The 20,344-nt window shown below is 40.9% G+C and overlaps 1 protein-coding gene across 3 annotated transcripts in view; it reads left to right on the forward strand.

Annotated features, from left to right (window-relative positions):
• The first annotated feature begins 1,821 nt into the window (after positions 1–1,821).
• Positions 1,822–20,344, forward strand: part of PRDM2 (PR/SET domain 2) — a 112,715-nt gene continuing 94,192 nt past the window's right edge. For 2 of the 3 annotated variants that reach the window (XM_033113400.1, XM_033113401.1), the window contains exons 1-2: positions 1,822–1,838; positions 16,409–16,482. In XM_033113400.1, the coding sequence (XP_032969291.1) occupies positions 16,474–16,482 (9 nt within the window). In that variant the 5' untranslated portion in view covers positions 1,822–1,838; positions 16,409–16,473. The remainder of the gene's footprint in view (positions 1,839–16,408; positions 16,483–20,344) is intronic. The other variant, XM_033113402.1, reaches the window with a different exon arrangement.

A 20,344-nucleotide genomic window follows, 5' to 3' on the forward strand; every position in this document is an offset into this window, starting at 1 on the left:
AATTTGTTACAACAGTCACAGGAAACTAGTATGCTCAGTCATTTCAGATTGACAGGGAGAACGACCAATGATCACTCTGTCAAACGTCTCTTGGCATGAGGCTCTAGCCTACGTTCTGGTTCACCATGTCACTTCTAACTTAACATTCCTGTCTTTTCCTTTGCATCCTATTGCATGCCAAATGGCATATAGCTTTTCTTTCAATTTTTTTATTTGTATGCCAGTGTTTTGATTGTGGTTGGAATAGTGGGAGTCTCCTTGATTTTCTTTTTTTCTTTTTGGGCAGATACTGCAGATGATTTCTTTTTTTTTCCTTTTTCTTTTTTCAGATGATTTCAATGCATGGATCATGTCTCGAGGCTTTGATTGAGGTAAGGGATGGAAAAGTCTGATACCTGCTCTGACCCACAGCAGAGTGCACTATTTTAGTGACCAGGCCCAGGGGCATCTCTTAGATCTAGGGTCTCTTTCCCTTGAATAGCGGAAGAAATAAGCCAGCTCATGAGGTTTGCTTTCTTTTTTTTTCTTACGTTCTGTCCTGACCCTGCCACTTCTTAAGGCCTTGATAACATTTGCTAATGAGGTATCTTCATTTGTTCTCTATATCTTACCAGGCCATTAGCTACTGCATAATCCTTTTGCAATAAGGTCATAGCATGATATACATTGATACACCATGTTTTCTAAAGATTAAAAACCCTAGTTACCTAAATGGACTTCTGGACTCCTTAAGTTTCCAAGGTATACCGCATCTAACCTAGTGTCTATTCCTTAGCGTACATCTTTTCCCAGAGGCCTAATGTTGTCTATGACATTTAGACTCTTCCTGATTTCCTTCTCTGGGCATAATTTTATGCTGAAGTATTCATGGCTTTAAATACCATCCATAGACTGATAACTCCCAACTTTCTATCTCATCTCCAGTCTGCACCTCTCTCAACGCCAGACTCCTTTCCAACTGCCTGCTGGCCAATCCCCTTGGACGTCTAATAGACACCTCCAATTCAACCCAGTTCAATTCCAGGACAGCATGGATTTGTCTGCGCCTCGGTGGTCTATTTGTGTCCTCGTTTGTAAATAAGTTCCGTAATGACAAGGCCCATGTCATGTTCTGTGCCAGAGCTGCAACACCTAGAATGGTGCTGGGCACACAGCAGGCAGGCGATAAATATTCGTTTGCAACGAATGAGCAAATAAACCCAGCTGCATCTGCCCTCTGGGGAGTTTGATCTTTTGGGGCGAGACTAGGCTGGTCCTCGAGAAGAGCGAAGAATGGGGTTGATAATATTTAGTGATGAACCCATTTTCCTTCCCCTCTGCCTTTTATGAACGGCTGTGGATTCTTGTAATAACTTTTAATTGCGCAGAATCCCAATCGTTCGGTGCGGTCACACTGGACGCGGCGAGCAGCGGGCGCTGGCCGCTGGGGTTTTCTTCCAGAGGCGTCGTCGTTCGTGGGCTCCGCGGTGTCCCTGAGAGGGCCGGCCCCGCCAGCGCGAGTCGTTCGGACGCCGGGCGTCGGGGCCCCGGTGGCCCCGGGGAGTCAGGGGCTTGTGCGACTCGTGGTCCAGTCCTGCGCGGCCCGGGTCGGGGACCGCGGGTAGGCCGCGCGTCCAGGTCCGTGGGGCCCGTGGTCGTCGGGCCGTGCGCGGCCGCAGCCCTCCGCGACGGCGCGCTGGGCTCGGGCTCCGAAGGCCGCGGCCGGCGCCGCCCGACGTCACTTCCGACCGGAGCCAAGATGGCGGCGGCGAGGCGGCGGGCGCCGAGGCGGGCGGAGCGGCGGTGGCGGCGCGGGCGACGGCTCTCGGCGCTGTGAGGCGCGGGGGTGACGGGCGCAGGTAAGAGGCGGCCTGGGCGGGCGGCTTGAGGGACGGCGGCGGGCGCGGCGCCAGGACGCCCGTTCTTGCCCGCGAGGAGCGAGGCGGCGGGGGCGACACGCTGGGGACTCGGGCGCGCAGGGCCGGGCGGGCGGGCGGGCGGACGCGCCCCCTCCGAGGCGCTGGCGTCCCGGGCCGGCGGGGGCCCCTGAACGAGACGCGGCCCTTCGGAGGCCCGGGGTCCCTGCCGGCGGCGCCCGCGCGCTCCGCCCGGCCCTGGGGCCCGCCACCGTGAAGTTGTGGGGTTCGCTTTGTGGACGTTGGTTCGCCGCGCGCCCCGCGAGGGGGACGCGTGAGGGCTGCGGGGCGGCGGAGCCGTTGGCTGCACGTCCACCGGGACCCGCCGTCCCGGGACTGCAGCGACTCAAGAAGGGGGTTCCAGGGCCGTTCCCATTTCAAGGCGTTTTGCCTCTAATCTTTTGTGTTCACATCGAACGTGTCTGGCACACTTGCATCCTCAATTTGTGTCTTGCGTCTTTGTGTTTCCGAAATACTTTTTGTGTGGTTCCTACCTGGAAATCGTCCCCCTCAGTCTTCCTCCCGCACACCCACCGCTGTTTTTGTTTTTAACAGACGTGCACGTACAGATTATTTTGTTACTAAAGATGTTCACGAACCTGTTTTTGATGGTGGCAAGTGAGACATGAACTAGACCGAACAGATCTAGTTTTTATGTGTTTATGCCCAAACCTCCGTGGTTCCTGGCGACCCACGCGGGGACCACTGAACCACGGCTGGCCACCTTCTGTGGGGCGGTGACCTGCGGGAACCATCCCACGTTTAACCGGGAAGCCCCCCCTTCCCTTAACTACGCAGATGTAATTTCCCTCCCAGAGGAAATGCATGCTGGCCCCTCATTTTTCATTCAATGTTGTATTGAGGTTTTCGGTTTTATTTCAGAAGTGGAACGCCTTTCGGTGAATCCCGCCGGGTCCTTAGACCCTCTTTATCCAGAACGCGGCTAAAATATTTCTTTAAAGTTTTTGTTTACTATAGGTTTATTGTTAAAAGCAACCACAACGTTTAACAACATGCGGGACCTTTCAATGATTGATTCTCTTACCTGCGATACCAGAGTTCATGTCATTTTGATCACTGGGTCCTCGTATTTGGAAAATGTAGGTCTTTTTAATTTTTTAAAACGTTATGAAATTTGCTGTAAAAAATACTAAGTGAGACACATAATCATATGTTCTTTATAAGGGGTCAGTTTCTGAGATGGCATGCAGCTGCTCCATTCTCCAGAAGCTTCCTTACAAACACTTGACCACACTCTTTGACGTGTCGAATCCCTCCCCAGCCAGGAGAGGACCTTTATTTCAAGATCATTTTAGTAAAATCTCTCTTTTCAAACTAGGGAAACTGAGATTGAAATTCACAGTGGGACTAACATTTGTTTACAGCTTCTGGTACTCCAGGGCCCTTTTCACACATCTTTTTTGGTTTGATGTTAAAAGTTGGTACATTTGAAGTGCTTAGAAAAGTGCCAGGCACATAATAATAAAGCTCAATAAAGCTGCTTTTTTCCTGATTCTGAAGGTGGTTTCTTTAATTGAAGAGTTGGCATATTCAGATTTTTTTTCTCATTTTGTGGACAGTTCCTGAAACAGTACGGTTCAAATTTGTAATAATGTGTGAGTTCAAATTTGTAATAATGTATTAGTTTTGTAGGTCCAAAAGTTTCTCACTCTAGAACAATGAAAAAATAAGAGAAAAGCACAAAGAAGGAATAGAAATCAGCCATAATCTTCCCACTGCTCAGATAACCACTGACCATTTTGGCAGACCTCCTTCTCATCTCTGGTGGTGTGCATGTGTGTATTTCTTTACTTATTTGTATTTATGCACTTAATATATATTTACATTTTATACAGGATTGATATCATATTGCGTATATTGTTTGTAACCTGTCTTCCCTTAACAATATCATGAGCATATATCCATGCCGTTAAAATTTCAATATGATTTTAATGGTTGTGTAATACATGAATGGGCCATAATTTATTTATCAATTCCATATTGATCAGTAAGATTTCTATAGCCCAAGATTTTCTTTTCATGAAGATTTGTTTGAAAGGCTATTCTATTGTGAATTTTAAAGTTTTGCAATCTTTTAAGATATGTGAAAATGGAAATTCTGTTTTTTAGTCCCTAAATACGCATTTTCCCCGCCAAGGCAGTTATAAGAAGCAGCAATCAGTTTCAGCTCGCCTTTCTTCTCCCTCAGCTGGGTCTGTGCATTGCATACATACATATCTCTGCACGCGTATTCTTTTGATGATTGTTTACATTAGATGTTTTATTTATTCACGGGACTGTTTCTTTAAGCTGCTGATCTCTTTTCAAGTTCCAGATCTGATTTACAAACCTTTTAAGTCCTGTTAAGTCATAGACTTTCCGGGATGGAAAGCACCTTAGGTTATTTACTATTTTCATGTCTTCTGACTTGCTTTTTATGCTATTTTTAATACCGATGCAGGGGGGAAAAAAAACCTGGGCTGCTACTAGAAAACACTGTAGTGGGGAGTGAAAAGGGAGTAGGTGGACAGGAGGGGAAAATTGTCACACTTGCATGGCGGTGCAGGGAGTTTCCAGATGATGGGAACATTGCTTGACAGTCATTAGTACTGACACTGCTGACGTGGGCCCAGTGCTGTACGGGTTGACTGGAGCTCCTCCGCGAGGCTGTCACCCTTCAGTCACCCTGCACAGCATTTGGTTAGAGGTCTGCAGGAGTGGGCTGCCGCTCTCCTTTTGAAGTTAGAAGTTTATAGATAGAGCCATAAAAATCTCCGCAGCGCGACTGAAAGCTGTGGATTCCATTACTGAAAGCAATACTTAGGTTCCGTGAAAGCAGGGTTTCTTCACCTGGGCGCTATTGACATTTTGGGCTGGATGATTCAGTCGTGGACACTGTCCTGTGCCTCGTAGGCTACTTAGCAGTATCCCTGGCCTCTACCCTGAGCTGCCAGGAGCACCTCCCCCGAGTCAGGACGACCGATAAGTCTCCAGACATTGCCAGGTGTCCCTTCGGAGGCAAAGTCACTCCAGTTCTCAACCACTGCATTAAAGGACGCTCCTCTGACTGGATGGTTGAATCACTGAAGCAGTTTATGGAATCGCTTTAGTCAAAAAACTGAAAGAATAGACTCTGGCTTACATGAACTCCACCTTGAAACTGGGGGAAGGATGTAGTGGCCTGTGGAAGTTCCCTCTTATATGTGGCTTTATGATGTCATTGAATGGTCACTTTCAGCCCTTCTGCTTTGGCGTCTGTTGTGTGGCAAGGGAGGAAACAAAGCGAGGTAACCTGGACTCGGAAGAGGTTTGTTTTCCTGACACAGGGTCAGCATCCCCAGTCTGGAGGTTAAATCATTAGGAAATTTGAATACATTTTCCTAGCGTCGAGGCATGGTGAATAATTTACGCTTGTGGTCTAGTATACTGGATAGCACAGACACAGCTGTCTTTTCTCCTAGACAGTGAGGCTGTTGAAACACCCCCTTGAAGACTGATGTTCTACCAAACTAGTTTTTCTAATAAAATCTTTTTTTTTCTTTTTTGGAAACAACCAGTTCACAGGCTCCAAAAGTAATGACTTTATCTTGAGCAGAGAAGGTTTACTTACAAAGTGCTTATGTAATTTTAATTTATTACTTTATAATGTAAAGATAGCTTATTGAGCTTCGTGGCAAACATGCATCATTAATACAGCTTTCCCTGGGTGAAAAACTTTTACACTGTCACATCTTTCTTTGTAAACCTGTATTTGTAAATCTATAGATAGTATAGATTGAATTTTAATGTGGCAAATGTACTCTAGTTAGAACTTACTGATAAATAAAACACAAAGAGATGTGCTGCTGGACCATTTGGTAACGGGGTGGGGGATGACTTTCTGAAGTACAGAATAGCCACATCATTTCCCTGGAATGAATGCATGTGGCATTTAAATACTCTTTCTTAGGGAGAATGGCTTTCACTACCCACCCCCACCTCCCTGAAGCATGAAGTAGAGTTATTGTATATAGTAAATCTGGTTCATTTGGGGTGAAATATGCTTACAATATTTTTCTCAGTACTGTATAGTATTTATTCTTATAGTCTTGGTTATGTCATACCTATACTGTGTTTTCATTTATTAGTCCTTTGGAACATGCAGTAAAGGAGGTTTCACTGAATACTTGTATATGTTTGCCAGCCATTTTGGTGAAAAGAGTATTTTGTGGCTCTTGCAATAAATCATATGATAGGCTTTGCTTTGAAAGAGCTAAATTACTTCTTGGCACAGTTTGCCTGAAATATGTAACGCTAAGTGCAACTGTGAGTTTGATTACCGTGGGCAGCCTGTCTGGAAATTGGTTAAACCTACAGATTTTACATGTGCTTATAAGTAGTTCCACTAAGACTACATTAAACCCTGGTGGGGATTCGGTGGCATTTTCAAATAGTTTAAATGCTGCCATCAAAATTTGAAAAGAATTTTGAGATTCACCCGGCACTTCTGTCCTTTAGTACGAGTCCTGTGCATAACCCACGACCTTACTAAGGCAATGTAAATTAAGCACAATTTGGAGTCTGAGTATAAAAAGGACATTCCTATGTTTCTCACTTTGTGAAGCTTATTTTAGGGACTTTGCCATTATTCGGAAAGACCTAGTTTTCAAGTCCATCTGAAAGGAGAAGTTTTAAAAAGGAGGACTCTTGAAGCTCTGTTACCACTTGTTAGAGGTCACTGAACAGGTCCTGTTCACCTGTTTCAGGAGGTAAATATGGTACCGATGTGATCCCCTAGTAATTTAATTGAGCTTGACCTCCGTGTACAAATAAACTACAGCACGGACCAAACACAGAGACTGTGTTATTTCTGGCAGTGGCAGGGGTAGGTCAGTTACCCTCTCTGGCCTCTTCTTGTTTGTAAAGTGGGGACAATGATCACTTTTTTCAGTGGGATGTTTTGAGATGAACAGATGAAGACTGTGCCAGCAATTTGTGATACTAGATTTTTCAAAAAGATTAATAGCATTTTTCTTAGATATTTCTCCTAATACACTAGCTGTAAAGGGATAACGGGGCACAGTTACTGTTGAGAGAAACTTGCAAGTTATCTCTGGGTTCTTAACCTTTTTGTCTTCCCCCTTCTGCCCCTACTGAGAATGGTGGAGGGGGTGACTTTTTCCTAGTCCCTTTCATGCCTTTCACAAAACCAAATCCTGCATCTTCTTCTCTTCTCTCTGGATATTGCTTCCTTTGGCGATTTCCTCTTTTTCTGGGTACCCCTTTGTGGCTGAAGACTTGTAAATCTCAGTCCCCAGCCAGGAAGGCAGTCGGTGCTGGACTTTTCATCCCCATTTGAAGGATGCATCTTTCCATGTGGGTGTCTGGCCTCCCCTCAAAGTCTTTCAAATGGAGTTCATGGTCTCCCACTTAAATACCACCCCTACTCCTGGCTGTTCTACCTTTAAAATACATTAATTCTCCCGGTCAGTCACATTTCACATTTTGCACCCATCTTCACCATCTCCTTTTATTATACATTTTGTCCATTCTTCTCTGTCGTGTAGGTCACTTCTTTGGTTCCTTTTAGCTGTCACCTGTGATTCAAATCCTTATTGCTGTCATTGCAGATTCTAACTGGCAGCCTTTCTGGCTGCCCTCTTTCCACCTATGTTCTCACTGTTTCCTGTCAACTTAATCTTCCTAAACTGTTAGACATTGTTTTGTTTTTGTCGCTCTCCTCAGAACGAAACCCCGTGTGGCTCCATATTGTTCTTCCAGGTGGCCGAAGCTGCCTTCATGATGCGCAGACATGAAACCAGGCTCTGGCTGGGGCCTCCTGCCCTGCATGCGTTCATGGGCTCTTCCATCTTTGTCTAAGGCCTTTAGGGCCTTTGGAGTGGGTCGGGAGTGAGGGTGGCTGGAATAAACTCACGCAACATCTGGGGGGTCCTACTCACGGAGTCAAGTTTACATTTAACCTGGAACTCACCCCTCTGCCCTGCTACAGGCTACGCCATCTAGTCTGTTACTGCTCTTCACAGACCCTCACGTGGGTCGCACTGGTTTACCACAGCCAGGACCGTGTTTCCCTGAAAATAAGACCTCGCCGGACCATCAGCTCAATGCGCCTTTTGGAGCAAAAATTAATGTAAGACCGGTATTATATTATACCAGGCCTTATATTAAAATAAGATCAGTCTTATATTAATTTTTGTTCCAAAAGACACATTAGAGCTGATGGTCCGGCTAGGTCTTATTTTTTGGGAAACATGATAGCATCAAGAGAGTCTTTCATTGTTTTTTTTTTTTTTCCTTTTTAATCGTAAATGGGGAGGCATTTATCTTTACCTTGAAACAAGAACTGCAAATAATTTATTTTGTGGAAACCCACTTTCCTTTAAAAAATAGAGACTCAGGTATGTACGACAGCTTCTTAAACTGTAGAGAAACACACCAACATTGCTTTACAAACAATAGGCATTGCTATTTTAAAATGCTCCTGAGAACAGAAGTAGTGACATTTAGAGGGTAGACTCCAAACCTCAGGTTGTGTTCGAAGTAGAAGAGTTGCTCCCTATCAAAATAGTTACTACCTTAATAAACTTTTGGGGGAAGACCTTGAGAATCTTGACGCGATATGTGTGCCTGACACCTTAGCAAAGTATAGTGAGTTGTCTGTCACTCTCTGGTATAACTTCCGATTTTGCTTTAGGTTGTTCACTGATCAGTTCAGGAATCCGCCTTGTCATTCATATGTCGTTTGTGGAACACGGGTTTTCCTGTGTGTTCTGTGTAGGAAAACCCCCACATGGCGCTGAGCAGCCGTTTGTGAGGTGATTGTATTAATGCTTAGAGAGTCTTTATATGAGGAAGTGAATACGTGAGTGCCAGCACTGGTGTGTAACGTTGTTGCTGAAGCTTCCGTCCCCGTCAGGAAATTCAGAAGTGTTTTGCCGGGTTCCTGAAAATCTCTGTGTTTTGAATATTTAATCACAACAGTAACATCTTCATTGGTAATTTCATGAGGTGGAAAAACAATAACTCAAAGGGGTTAACTGAGAATTTATTTTGGGAATTGTGAAGTGAACAATCGTGGCATCTTGCTTTAGAAACCGTGTGTTTGAGTTGGAAGTTTGACATTTGAGTGTTAGGAAAGAATCGATTTAATTTTCCTTTTATAGTACTTTAAAGTTTTTATACATCTAACGTAGGGAGGAATTAGAAAAGTATCATTTTATAGGAACTTTTTTGATTTTAATGCTGTTTTTCAGAATATACAGTCAAGAGTTGGTTAAATTGAACTTTTCTTGGGGATGGTAGGACTTGTAATATAATTTTGAACCTGTGGCCCAGTTCTTATCAGAGCATTTGTACCCTCATCCACCCACTCTTTCATGTGGATTTTTACATCTATATTTTTTGGCAATTTGTCTTGGAACTAAGGAAAGGAAATTAACTTTTTCATTCAAGGGTATTTTGACTGGGTGGAGTTACTTCATCCAGGAAAATTGACAGTGATTTTTTTATTTTTTATTTTTAGCACCATACGAAAGAATATCCTGTTAGAGTAATATGTTTTTATTTCTATAGAGGAACTAGGTAGTTTTAATTGTGGGGTTAGAGGGAATTACTGTAGAAACCCTAAATTCAGAAAACCTGAAATTTATGATGCAATAAATTACATGTTCAGTGCACTGTAATGATTAGACGTATAAATTTAATCAAGATACATAAATTTAGCATATGTTAATAGCTGTCCATAACCTCAACTAAGTAGATGATAAATAGTCAGCAATTGCTAAACATTTATTGCCAAGCTAGCTTTTCGTTAATGGATGCTTGGAGCAGTATTTTTTGAAAAATTTCCCCTTAATCTTTTTTTCCCCCTTTTTTCCAAGTAAAGGAGAAAGATTCTGAGGGAGGGAAAAACCCTAGAGTGCCGTAATCTACATTTAGATTTACAGTACTTTCCTAGGACATCCACCATTTCCTATTTAATATTTTACTATGGTGTTGTTTACCTTACATCTTTCAAACAGAAGCTCTAATCAACCCCATTTTCTCATTGGAGTTCTAAAGCAGACACTCTGCTTTTTTCCCTCTGTTTCTGTGGAAACTGTTTTCTGTATGCAATCCTCCCACCTGCAATAAAGTCACTAAACTCTGCCTCCTTATTAAGGTTTGTGTCGGGATATTGCCCTATGAATTTGGGGAATCAATCAGGCCCTGGGATATTTGCGTGTGGAGTTTCCTCAATGAGCCTCATTGAGGAAACCGATGGATTGAAATAGGAGAAATTACTGGTTTATTTGTGAGCATTCTATTGTCTGTATCGCTCACTTTTAGGTTGGGAAATTCCTCTCTGTTATATCTCTGTTAAACCATTGCCTTTTTGCCTTGGGTAGAGATCATTCTAGAGGGTGAGAGGCTGGAACACTCAGTTTCCAGCTGTAAGAGTTTATACCCTCTGATTCAGCAATTTACCAAATCTTCTGCATTCTCTGTCTTTCTCTTTATACACACACGCACGTGCGATCTCTTTATTCTTAAAATGATAAACATACCAGGTTTGATTTTTTTGGTTTAGCTTATTTAATTTGGTAATATAGTCTGCCTTTTAAAGTAAAAGTTGGGGCTATGGTTTTTAGTGTGAAACTAGATGTTCTAAATGATTATCGTGAAAATTGTTACTTTAGAAAAGGAAAATGAATGATTTTTCATTTAGCAAATTCCTGGGCAGATTCAATATTTATGAATTACGTGCTTTTGCTTAATCCAACGAGTAGGTGCTAAGTATTTTCATGTTGCTATCTAGAATTTATAGGTTGTGATTTGGTGATTCCATTCTTCTGATAGGAATTATGAGTGGTAGTTTTTTTATAACGAGTACACTAGCTGTGTTTATAAATGAGTAAAAATGGCTTTTGAGAAATTGGCATAGTTTAGATTTTTTCCTAGACTTTCCTTCTAGATTTTCTAGACTTTTCAGATTACTTTTCTGGCACTTTCTGGATTGCAGGAATCTTTTGGTCAGAGTAAGTTAAGTGTTAAACACTGTAAATCTACTCCACTGATAGCTTAATCATCTTTGTGTTCACCAAAATGATATTTATCTACCATAAAAGTTCTACTTTATGTAGTTTTAGAATATTTTTTTATCTTATGTAGGCCATGCACTTTCTAAGACACCTGTCACAAAAGTTTTTTTCAAACTTTTTTTGTCTAGTCCCTGTTTTCACTGCATTTATGATCTTTTACATTTTAATGCAACCACACTAGTTTTTATTTCTGTTTTACTATTTGTCCATAAGCTATATGTTGCTTCCTGAATCTTAAAACAATTTCTTCTGAGTCTTGATATTACAATGTGGAATTTTTTTTGTAACTTAAAGTAATTATGAAATATTAGTGACCTCTAAGTGAATGTTGTAAATTTAATTATTTTACAGATAGCCCCAAAAGATCTAAACTTTTCCAAAAGAATAATTGTAAAATACTCTCAGTGATTTACAGGTGAACAAGCAAATCAAACCAAATAACTATTTTCCTAATTCTCTCCCCTCCTTCCCAGACTTAACTAATCTTAAAGAATGTGCTGCTTTGCCTTTTATATAGTTTTGTAGTTCTTACAAGTCTACAAAGGGCACACATGACAATTGAACCTCTTGTATGTGTTAATGTTACTTTGTGTCTGTCTTTAGTTTACTTTGCCTTATCTCAGAGGATGGGTTGTTGGGGTGCGTAGAGACTGGGGTTGCAGCATTTGGCTAGAGAATGGGGTGCTGCATATCTCTCTGTTTTCTGGTCTGGCCCTCCATGTCAGATGACAGCAGCTTACCAGTTGTGCTGGTGGTCTTGACACTTTAAAGGACCAGTATTTAAATAAAGACCCTAATTTTATCGTTGCTGTACTGGTATTGATCGTGTATAATCAAATCATCTTTATGATATTAAGTTAAATATTCGTAAGGATGATTTGTCCTGGAATTTGGAAGCAATAGCTTAACAAGTTAAGTACATGTATGTTATTAACACCTTGGATATGTAAAATCAAGCTCAGGCTCTTATTTTTCTAGGAGTGTGTGATATTAGTAAAGAATGGTTGGTGATAATTTACATGCTCTGTATTTGCATATGTGCCTAATGTACTTTATCTGATAAATGTCAACAGGGTGGAATGGGAGGGATATGTAAAAATATTCAAGAGGGTTTGGTCAGGCATAGAAATCCAAAAAAGAAACTAAGGCATAAGCCAGGATCAGAGAAGTCCTAGGGATTTTAAGATTTTCAGTATTTACCTTTGGAAAACCAGAGGTATTTAATTGTTTAGCATTTTAAAAAATTTGATAGAATTAAGAGTCAATGATATGTATGGAAAGATTCCTCTTTGTCTCTACACTGATAGGATTGCTAGTTCAAGGTCTCACGTTTGATAAGACTTTGACCTTGAGGTATTAAGTGGGTATGTAAAAACAGTGCTATTGAAGTCAACACTGAGTACTCCTGTGAAAGTTATGTAGGATTGCCATGACACTTCTGCAGGGGTTCTGCGGTGCTGGAGGAATCTTAAGGAACTTCTGTCAGTAACAACTTTTAGAGTCTACAGTTTAGAGGTTTTCACCTGGGAGGGTACTGGAGACATGTGTAGGTATTTTTGACATCAAAATGTGAGTAGGCACTGTCGGCATTGATTGCACCAGTGCAGTGCTAAATGGCAGTAAAGGGAGGGACAGTCCCCCACGGGGAAAAGTTGCCCAGCCCAAAATGCAATGGCCCTCCGTTGAGAGACACTGCCAAAGTCTCAGTTCTTTTGTTGTAACATCCCTTGTTTTTAGTTTAGTTCAGTATAGTTTAATAAAGAATTTAACTTAAAAAATATCATTCGAGAAGTCAGTGTTGATTTGCAGTGCTTTTGATACTGTAAAATATTTTAGATGTATAATTTGACAGTGTTAGGAGTCAAGAGGGAGAGAGAAAAATGAGGGTCTGGTTCTTATCCATTAGGATTAGAAGCGATTGGCAGGAGGGTCCAAGCACACAGGTATGTCGTGAACTCTTAAAAAAAAAAGTTAAGATCCTTCTTTTCTTTGGAAAGAAATGATGAATGTATCCCTGTTTGGACAAAGAGGGAACAGGCAGTGTAGAAAGTCAGAGAGAAGATTATTAATTATATAACAATCTGAATTATATTCTAAATGTTTGTTAAGAAAACGTTGAGATTCATTAAGATAACAAGTGAAAGAAAATGTTTTAAGTACAGTTGGCCCTCTGTATCCATAGGTTCCGCATCCGTGGATTCAACTAACTGAGGATTGAAAATATTTGAGGCAAAAAAAAGTTAGGTTGTTGCTGATGTAATATGTAGCTAGGTGGACACTGGTTGTATCTGTACTGACCATGTATAGACTTTTTCTCTTGTCATTATTCCCTAAACAATACAGTATCACAATTATTTACATAGCATGTATGTTGTATTAGATGTTATAGATAATCTGGAGATGATTTAAAGTACACAGGAGGATGTGCGTAGGTTATATGCAAATACTACACCGTATTATAAAAGGGACTTGAGCATCTGCGAGGGGGTCCTGGAACCAATCCCCCCGCAGATATAGGGGGACGAATGTACATTCATATCTTAGTTATCAGGCTTCAGATGTTAGGGCATCTCAGTTTTTTCAGTTGTGCTTGTGGGCTAGCAGCTACAAAAGGGGAGGGCAAGGAAAAGATAAAAGTATTAAATAAAGAGGGAAAAACAAATGCAAAGCACATGGAAAGAAGAAGACGGCATCTCAGAAAGTGGCAGCTCCTGTCCTTAGGGTACAAATCCTGGTGTCAGCTCTGCCTTACTCTCGCACTTTCATACTTAGCATCTCATTGGCAGCACATCTTGGGGCTTTATTTTCAAAAAATATCCAGGATCCAGTTACTTCTCATGTCTCTTCTACTGCCTGGGCCAAGCCACCATCATGTCTTGCCTAGATTGGGGCATTAGCCTCCTAAGGGGTGTGCTTACCTCCACTCCTACGGTCTCTTAAAATCTATGTCACATTAGGTCACTTCTGCCACCTCCAACCTCCTGTAGCCATTCTGGTTAACAGTGCTTACCTGGCGAAACCCACATATATTAACGTAAATCTTTGTAAGGATGATTTCTCCTAGCGTTTGGAAGCAATATCTTGAAAAGTTACATACATGTAAATCAAGCTCTTATTTTTTTAATATCTAAATTTTCTTGATTTCTTATTCTGCTCCTTCTGCCCCCCATGCCTTTCTGACATCAGCTCCTCCACGTTCCCTCTCACTTTGTGCACCAGCCACCCTGGCATCCTTGCCCCTCCTCAGACACCCGGGCACACTGCCATGTAGGGTTTCCCACTTCCTCATGATGATGCTGCCCCATGCCTTCCAGGCCCATGGCTCTCCTGGCTTTTTTACACAGCTGTGCTTTTCTCAGTGGGCTTTCTCTGACCACACTGTTGGATAACAAACAGGCAGAGGTAGAGATGGATGGAGCTTAGAATCCCTGTCTCCTCTCTCTCACTTCTTTTCCTCTAAAGCACTTGCATTTTCTGATATACTACACATTTTACTTATTTAGTTGTTTATTGCAGGTCTCCTCCCCTAGAGGGCAGGAATCCATCTGCTCACTGCTTACAAACAGTGCTTGACACGTAGTAGGTGTTCAAGTGGAGGAAAGAGTAAAAAGTTAGTGAAATATGCTTAAGCAGCACAAGCAGAAACCAAAATTAGACCAGACTGAGTTATCATAACCTCCTTGAATCGGTGTCTTGTTAGTTGAGGATGCCAGTACTTCCCTTTGTGAAATTAACTGAGCTGATTTATGTGAAGGTAGCACGGTGGGTGCTGGTCTGAGGAGCTTTATAAGTGAAAGGTACGATGACGGCCCTGATGATTCTCGTGAGAAGGAAAAGACAAAGCAAAGGAAAAGGTAAAGCACTGTATCTCTTTCCACAGATCTTTCGTTAAAACATTTGCATTTTACTGCAGGATTTTTTGTTCTGTTCCTCAGAGAACTCCCTGTGGCCAGTGTTAGTAAATCCACCTCTAAAATCTTAGACTCGTGACATTTTATTCACTCCCGGGGGGCCTGAGATGTCACACATGAGCCTCCTGGTGGAACTGGAATTTGTGGCGGTACCACTAATCTCATCACTGCTGGGCACTCAGTTATACATTTGTAACTTCATAACGACCCTGAGTCTCACAGAGAAGGATGGATTATGTTCAGTCTAGGATGTATACTAAAGAAGGACGTGTTACGTGTATATGAGAAAGAAGCTCGATATTACAATGGAAAGGAATGGACTTCTGGGTTAACCTCCAGTTATCGAAAGTGTATTCACTGAGTACTTACTAAGGGCTTATATTCGTTCAGCTAGACTGAGTGCTCTAACAAGATGCAAGCTACACAATACGTTCCCTGTGCTGGTTATGAATAAAAGCTACTCGGGTGACCAGTCCCTAACTTAAACGTAGTGCCTTGGATTGTTAAAGGTGACCAGGTGAGTGTGGTTAAGTAGTTCCAGGAAACAAACCCCGAACTACCCTTATTAATGTCAGCGCTGTTCTTTATGATGGTGGGTAGGCAGTATCTTTTATGGAGATGTCATTAAGTTACACGTTCTTTGGTTTATTAACAACTAGAACATAGAGTTATTTGGGGGTCTAGGAAGGAGAGAGAATTATTATAAATAAGTAAGTTAATGAAGAAATAGGAGAATTATGCTTAATGGTGTGTGTATGTATACAGGCTGAAAACAGAATATTGCAGTAGAAGTGCTACTTAAAGTGGCATGATTTTCATTATTAAAAATGACTTCAAATGATTCCTAGGATCTATGTTGCAGAAAGGACCATCTTCATAGATTGGTACTTAGAAGCAAGTATGTCATATGCATTTATAAGAAATGATTTTGTCTTGTTATCTTATACTATTAATCCATTGAACAAAAATTTTAAAGGAATTATTGTAGTTCTTTCCAAACAGCTTTTTAAAAACATTTGCATTTTGCTACAAGGTTTTTGTTCTGTTCCTCAAAGAAAATTCCCCATAAAATGTTATTAAATCCCCCTTCTACTTCAGGAACCTGAACAACAAAATAATGTAACGCGGTCTAATTGTGTTTGTATTCAACACAGTGTTGATATAAGTAAAAGGACAATTACTTTGCATAATAAGTTACTCAGCACTGCTTTGTGTTTCGATTAACAAAGCTGATGTATTTCTTAGGAATGATGCAATTCCAAAGCAAAAATTTGATGTCATTCTAATGCGTCTGCTTTCAATTGTAGAGCACAGGGGAGCCCTGGAAAAGATTAGTAAGAAATCTATTTTATTGTAGCGAATAAATCTGCAAAGTATGCTGTCAGCACAGATTGGAGTGGATCTGGCATGGAAGTGCGTGGTGAATAGCCCTCTGAGCAAACCCTACAGTGCTGTATGTGGTTTTAAATCTCTGTAAATGTGTAGGCAGGTACATATTACAATTGTCTGTTTTTCTTTTTAGGGCTCATGTAATCAAAGAAGTTTCTTTGTTGTGTGTATCTTTTCAGAACACAACAGGAATTGAAAATGAATCAGGTGAGTTTAAAAATAAGAATTTATACAAATACATTACCTAGATGTTAGACCAGTTCTTGATTTTTAAAAGATAGTAAAGCACACACATTCATTCCTCCCAGATTTTCCTTTCTGTTTCTTAATGCCATTAATGAGTTCATTGATTTCATGGAGTGGGGTGTGCATTTTTCGGTGTGGGTTCGCATTTCTGCGGGGCCCTGAGTAGAGGGCTCATTCTTAGGGACCTTAGCTCACTTTTCTTTTTTTTACCTCTCCTCTGCCACACACTAGTGTTAATCTTTAGTTTTTTGTTTTGAAGCTTATTTTAATACTTTTTATTTTGTAAGTTACCTATTGGTTGAAAAGAGAAGATTGAAAGTTCTTTTAGAAACCAAAACCGATCAAATGGGAATCTTTAAGTATCCTGTCCTTGAAAAACCTGTTCATAGAATAGAAACGAGGGCGGATACTGAAAATGTTAAGATGTGCTTCTCCTTACAGTAGGGTGTGGGATTACCTGGAAATTAAACAGTTCTGCTGTGGATATTTCTTCAGCCTCAAGGGTGTTCTGATAAGTAGAACCAGTTATGTGTATTTAATGTTTTCTCAAGTAGGATTCTTATTTTCTGGTCTTAATATTATTCACTTGCAGTTATAGAAATTTATGGGTGTCAGAAAAAATCTCTTTTGAAATCTTCATAAACACATTTTTTTAAAAATGAAGGACAAAACATAAAAATGTGAAGTCTATCATTTTTAGTGCTTAGCTTAAAACTCCCAGGCTTGAAAATATTTTGCATCCCTCATCCACTGCAACTTCGGACACCTTTTTATCATTTGCAGGTGCCTCTAACCGAGACCACAAGTCCCATTTTATTAGGTGGCCAAGTTTCATAAGTCCAGTCCTGTGTTGCATTGAGATGTGAAATTTTTGGAATGGATTCTTTGATTTCTTTTCATTACTTTCTTTATCAAAAATATGTTTATTTTAATGCAGAGGACCATACATCATAAAAAATGAATCTGGCGAACACATGGGACACGTGGTTTCTATTATTTTAAAACTTGCAGATTTACTGACATGCTTTTGAAGGCAAATTATTTTTGAAATGGTAAAATGGGGGAGGGAAAAGAGAAGAGAGTGGATTTTCATAGTCATTGCCCATCAAAGTTGTGTGTATGTATATATGTCATAGACTTCATTTATGTTCCTATTTTAAGACTGATTTTTAATGTGAACCTTGTCACCCAAAGGAAAGTGGTTTCTGCTGCGCAGGAACTGTTGTCAGCGGAGTCCCGACTTGGGATTAGAATGATCGTGAATGCTTCCAAAGTAGAATCGAAATACTGACATAGCTTTTGTTACATCACTGTTCAGCAGTCATTTATTTCAGGTGCCTACAGCCGTAACCTTAATCATGCTTCAGTTCTCACACCGTGTTAGGCTAGTAATATTTTGTTTCTAATGTATTTAGACCTATTTGACACCTCACAGTTTCACTTTAATATTTCACTTATATCAAATGAACTTGTGTTAAAAGAAAGTCCACATGCCACTCAAAAGAGTTGTACCCGTTTTTGTTTGGGGGGGCGTGGAGGTGGCGGGGCTCTTACAATTTCATGTTGCTTTTGACAAGTTTCAATATTAGATCTGCAGAGGGCTGCCTTTGATGCCAAATGGCAAATAGGGATGGAAAAGTGTCTTCTTATGTTTTAATGGTTAGCACGTTTCTGATTTAGATATAATTTAAATGGTCTGGCAGTAATGTGACTTTTATTTGTGTTATAAAAACTATCCACTTTTTATAAGTAAAGTTTTCAGCATCTTTATATTTTCATTATTTGAGGAATATTAGTTGCATGACGTTTAATCTTGATTATTTTGTTATGGCAGAAAATCTGTGAGTGATTTCAACAGTTGTCCCAGTAATTTTTAAAAATTAAGAATTGTTTCAGGACATTTTATATTTTTCCCTTTTGTATTTATTCTCATTTGCACCCAGTGAAAATGAGCAATGAATACTTGAAAAACTTCAAAATAATTACACAAAATTCAGATACTAAAAAAGTCTTAACTTGAACCAGATTTTTTCTTTTTTTTTAATTAAAATCCCGATGGTGAGTTTAGGGTTAGATTTTTCTCTCTAGGGACCGATCAACATTGCTTTGGATTTTAGCTGTCAGATCTGTCTCTCATGATGGGCATGGTCGCTAAGACAATAGCACAGAATCGTTCATTCATTGTGCCTGACAGCTGAGGTTTAGGGACTAAAGGATCCTAAGAGTGAGCAGACCATGTTGTTTACAAGGCTAGTCCTTTATAGGAAACAAGAGTCCAAAGCCCAAGGCCTCGTGGTATTTTAAGCACTGACTATTGAAGCACCATTCCGAACTGCTCAGTGTCACCAGTGTGTTTCACGTCATTTCTGGTGTGGTAGCATGGCCAGGCTTTCCCTCTGACCCCAACCCTGAGCTCCTGGAGCCCCCACACCCACATGTTCTTTGTCCTTTTTTCCTTTTCCGGTCTGTTCTCCACTCAGCACTTACCCCTGTCTTACTGTCTCATGTCTACCCAGTTTAGAACCCAGCTTGCTTTGCATGTGAACCTTTGTTCTTCCAACTGAGCCCAGGCTTTGTTGGCAGGCGAGGGCAGCAGTCTCTCCACTTCCTCCCCTCGGTCTCCAGTTTCTCTTCTCTCCATTTGCAAATCATAGGTACCCTGTACTTGCTTCATTAACATTCCACATCCATCCTAATATTTAGCTTTTGAGATATTCCACTATTTTCCTTCTCTTTTTCCTAGATTTACCTAGGAGGATCCAGAACTGTATAAATGGCTCTCTCATTGCATAAAAAATGGAGAGTTCCTTTTAGTAGCTCCTCAACGCTCTTTTGTTCAATGTCCTATGATGTTGATGAGATGCTGCAGGAACTTAATTCTTGTTTGTATCAATTAGCCTATGGTAAAATTGGTTTCATTATATCACTTGAAGTTGCAGAACCTATTGATGATATTAACTGAGGACTTTGTGTACTTTATAGAACATCCAAGATGAGCAAAGTTCATAATGCAAATATGCTCATAGTAGTGTAAAGTATATATGCTAGAGTTTACTACCACTTCCTATGTAGTGAGTGCTTAACCAACATGCCAAGCACTTTGCTAAGTATTGCATATACATTTTCTTATGAATTCAATCTTTGCATTCGCTTTAGGAAGTCTAGGTTTTATAACCATTTTATGGATGAAGACATTGAGGCACAGCGTGGTGGCCATGGCTTGCCCGTGATCACTCAGAGAGTAAGTGGTAGAGCTCCAACTGATACTCAGTCCTGTCGGATTCCAAAGCCCAGGTTCTTGGTCACCGTGCTACGCTGCTCTGTCAGTCAGGATCAGTTACGCTACGCTGCGCTAACAAACAGGCAGCTCCAGAACCTGAGGGGCTTAACACAGCAGCCATTAGTTCTCGTTCTCAGTACACATCCAGTGTGGAGCTGCCATTGTAGTTGCTCCAGAGCCAAGGATGCTGGTGGTTTTATCTCAACACATGTCATTTCTGTTTACATTTAATTGGCCAGAGTTAGTGTGCGGCCACATCAAACTGAAAACTCTGGTAGGAGGAGCAGTGCAGTCCGTCAGGTGCCTGGGAGGAGAGGAGAACTGTAGTACTTGGGTACCGCTCCAATGATTGTTTTCTACTTTGTTGAGATAGTAACATCATAACACTGTGTAAGCTTTGGCCTTGATTACTAATTTACTGAGTCACACTTAATTTTTTAAAAAGAATCTTTATATAGTTCAAATTGCTACTAATATTTGAAGTTTTCTGTCAGTACAGTAGCGTAGGATTGCAGCGTCTCTACATCCTGACCAATAATCGAT

This window comes from Rhinolophus ferrumequinum, chromosome 9 (assembly GCF_004115265.2).
Source record: "Rhinolophus ferrumequinum isolate MPI-CBG mRhiFer1 chromosome 9, mRhiFer1_v1.p, whole genome shotgun sequence".
Lineage (NCBI taxonomy): Eukaryota > Metazoa > Chordata > Mammalia > Chiroptera > Rhinolophidae > Rhinolophus > Rhinolophus ferrumequinum.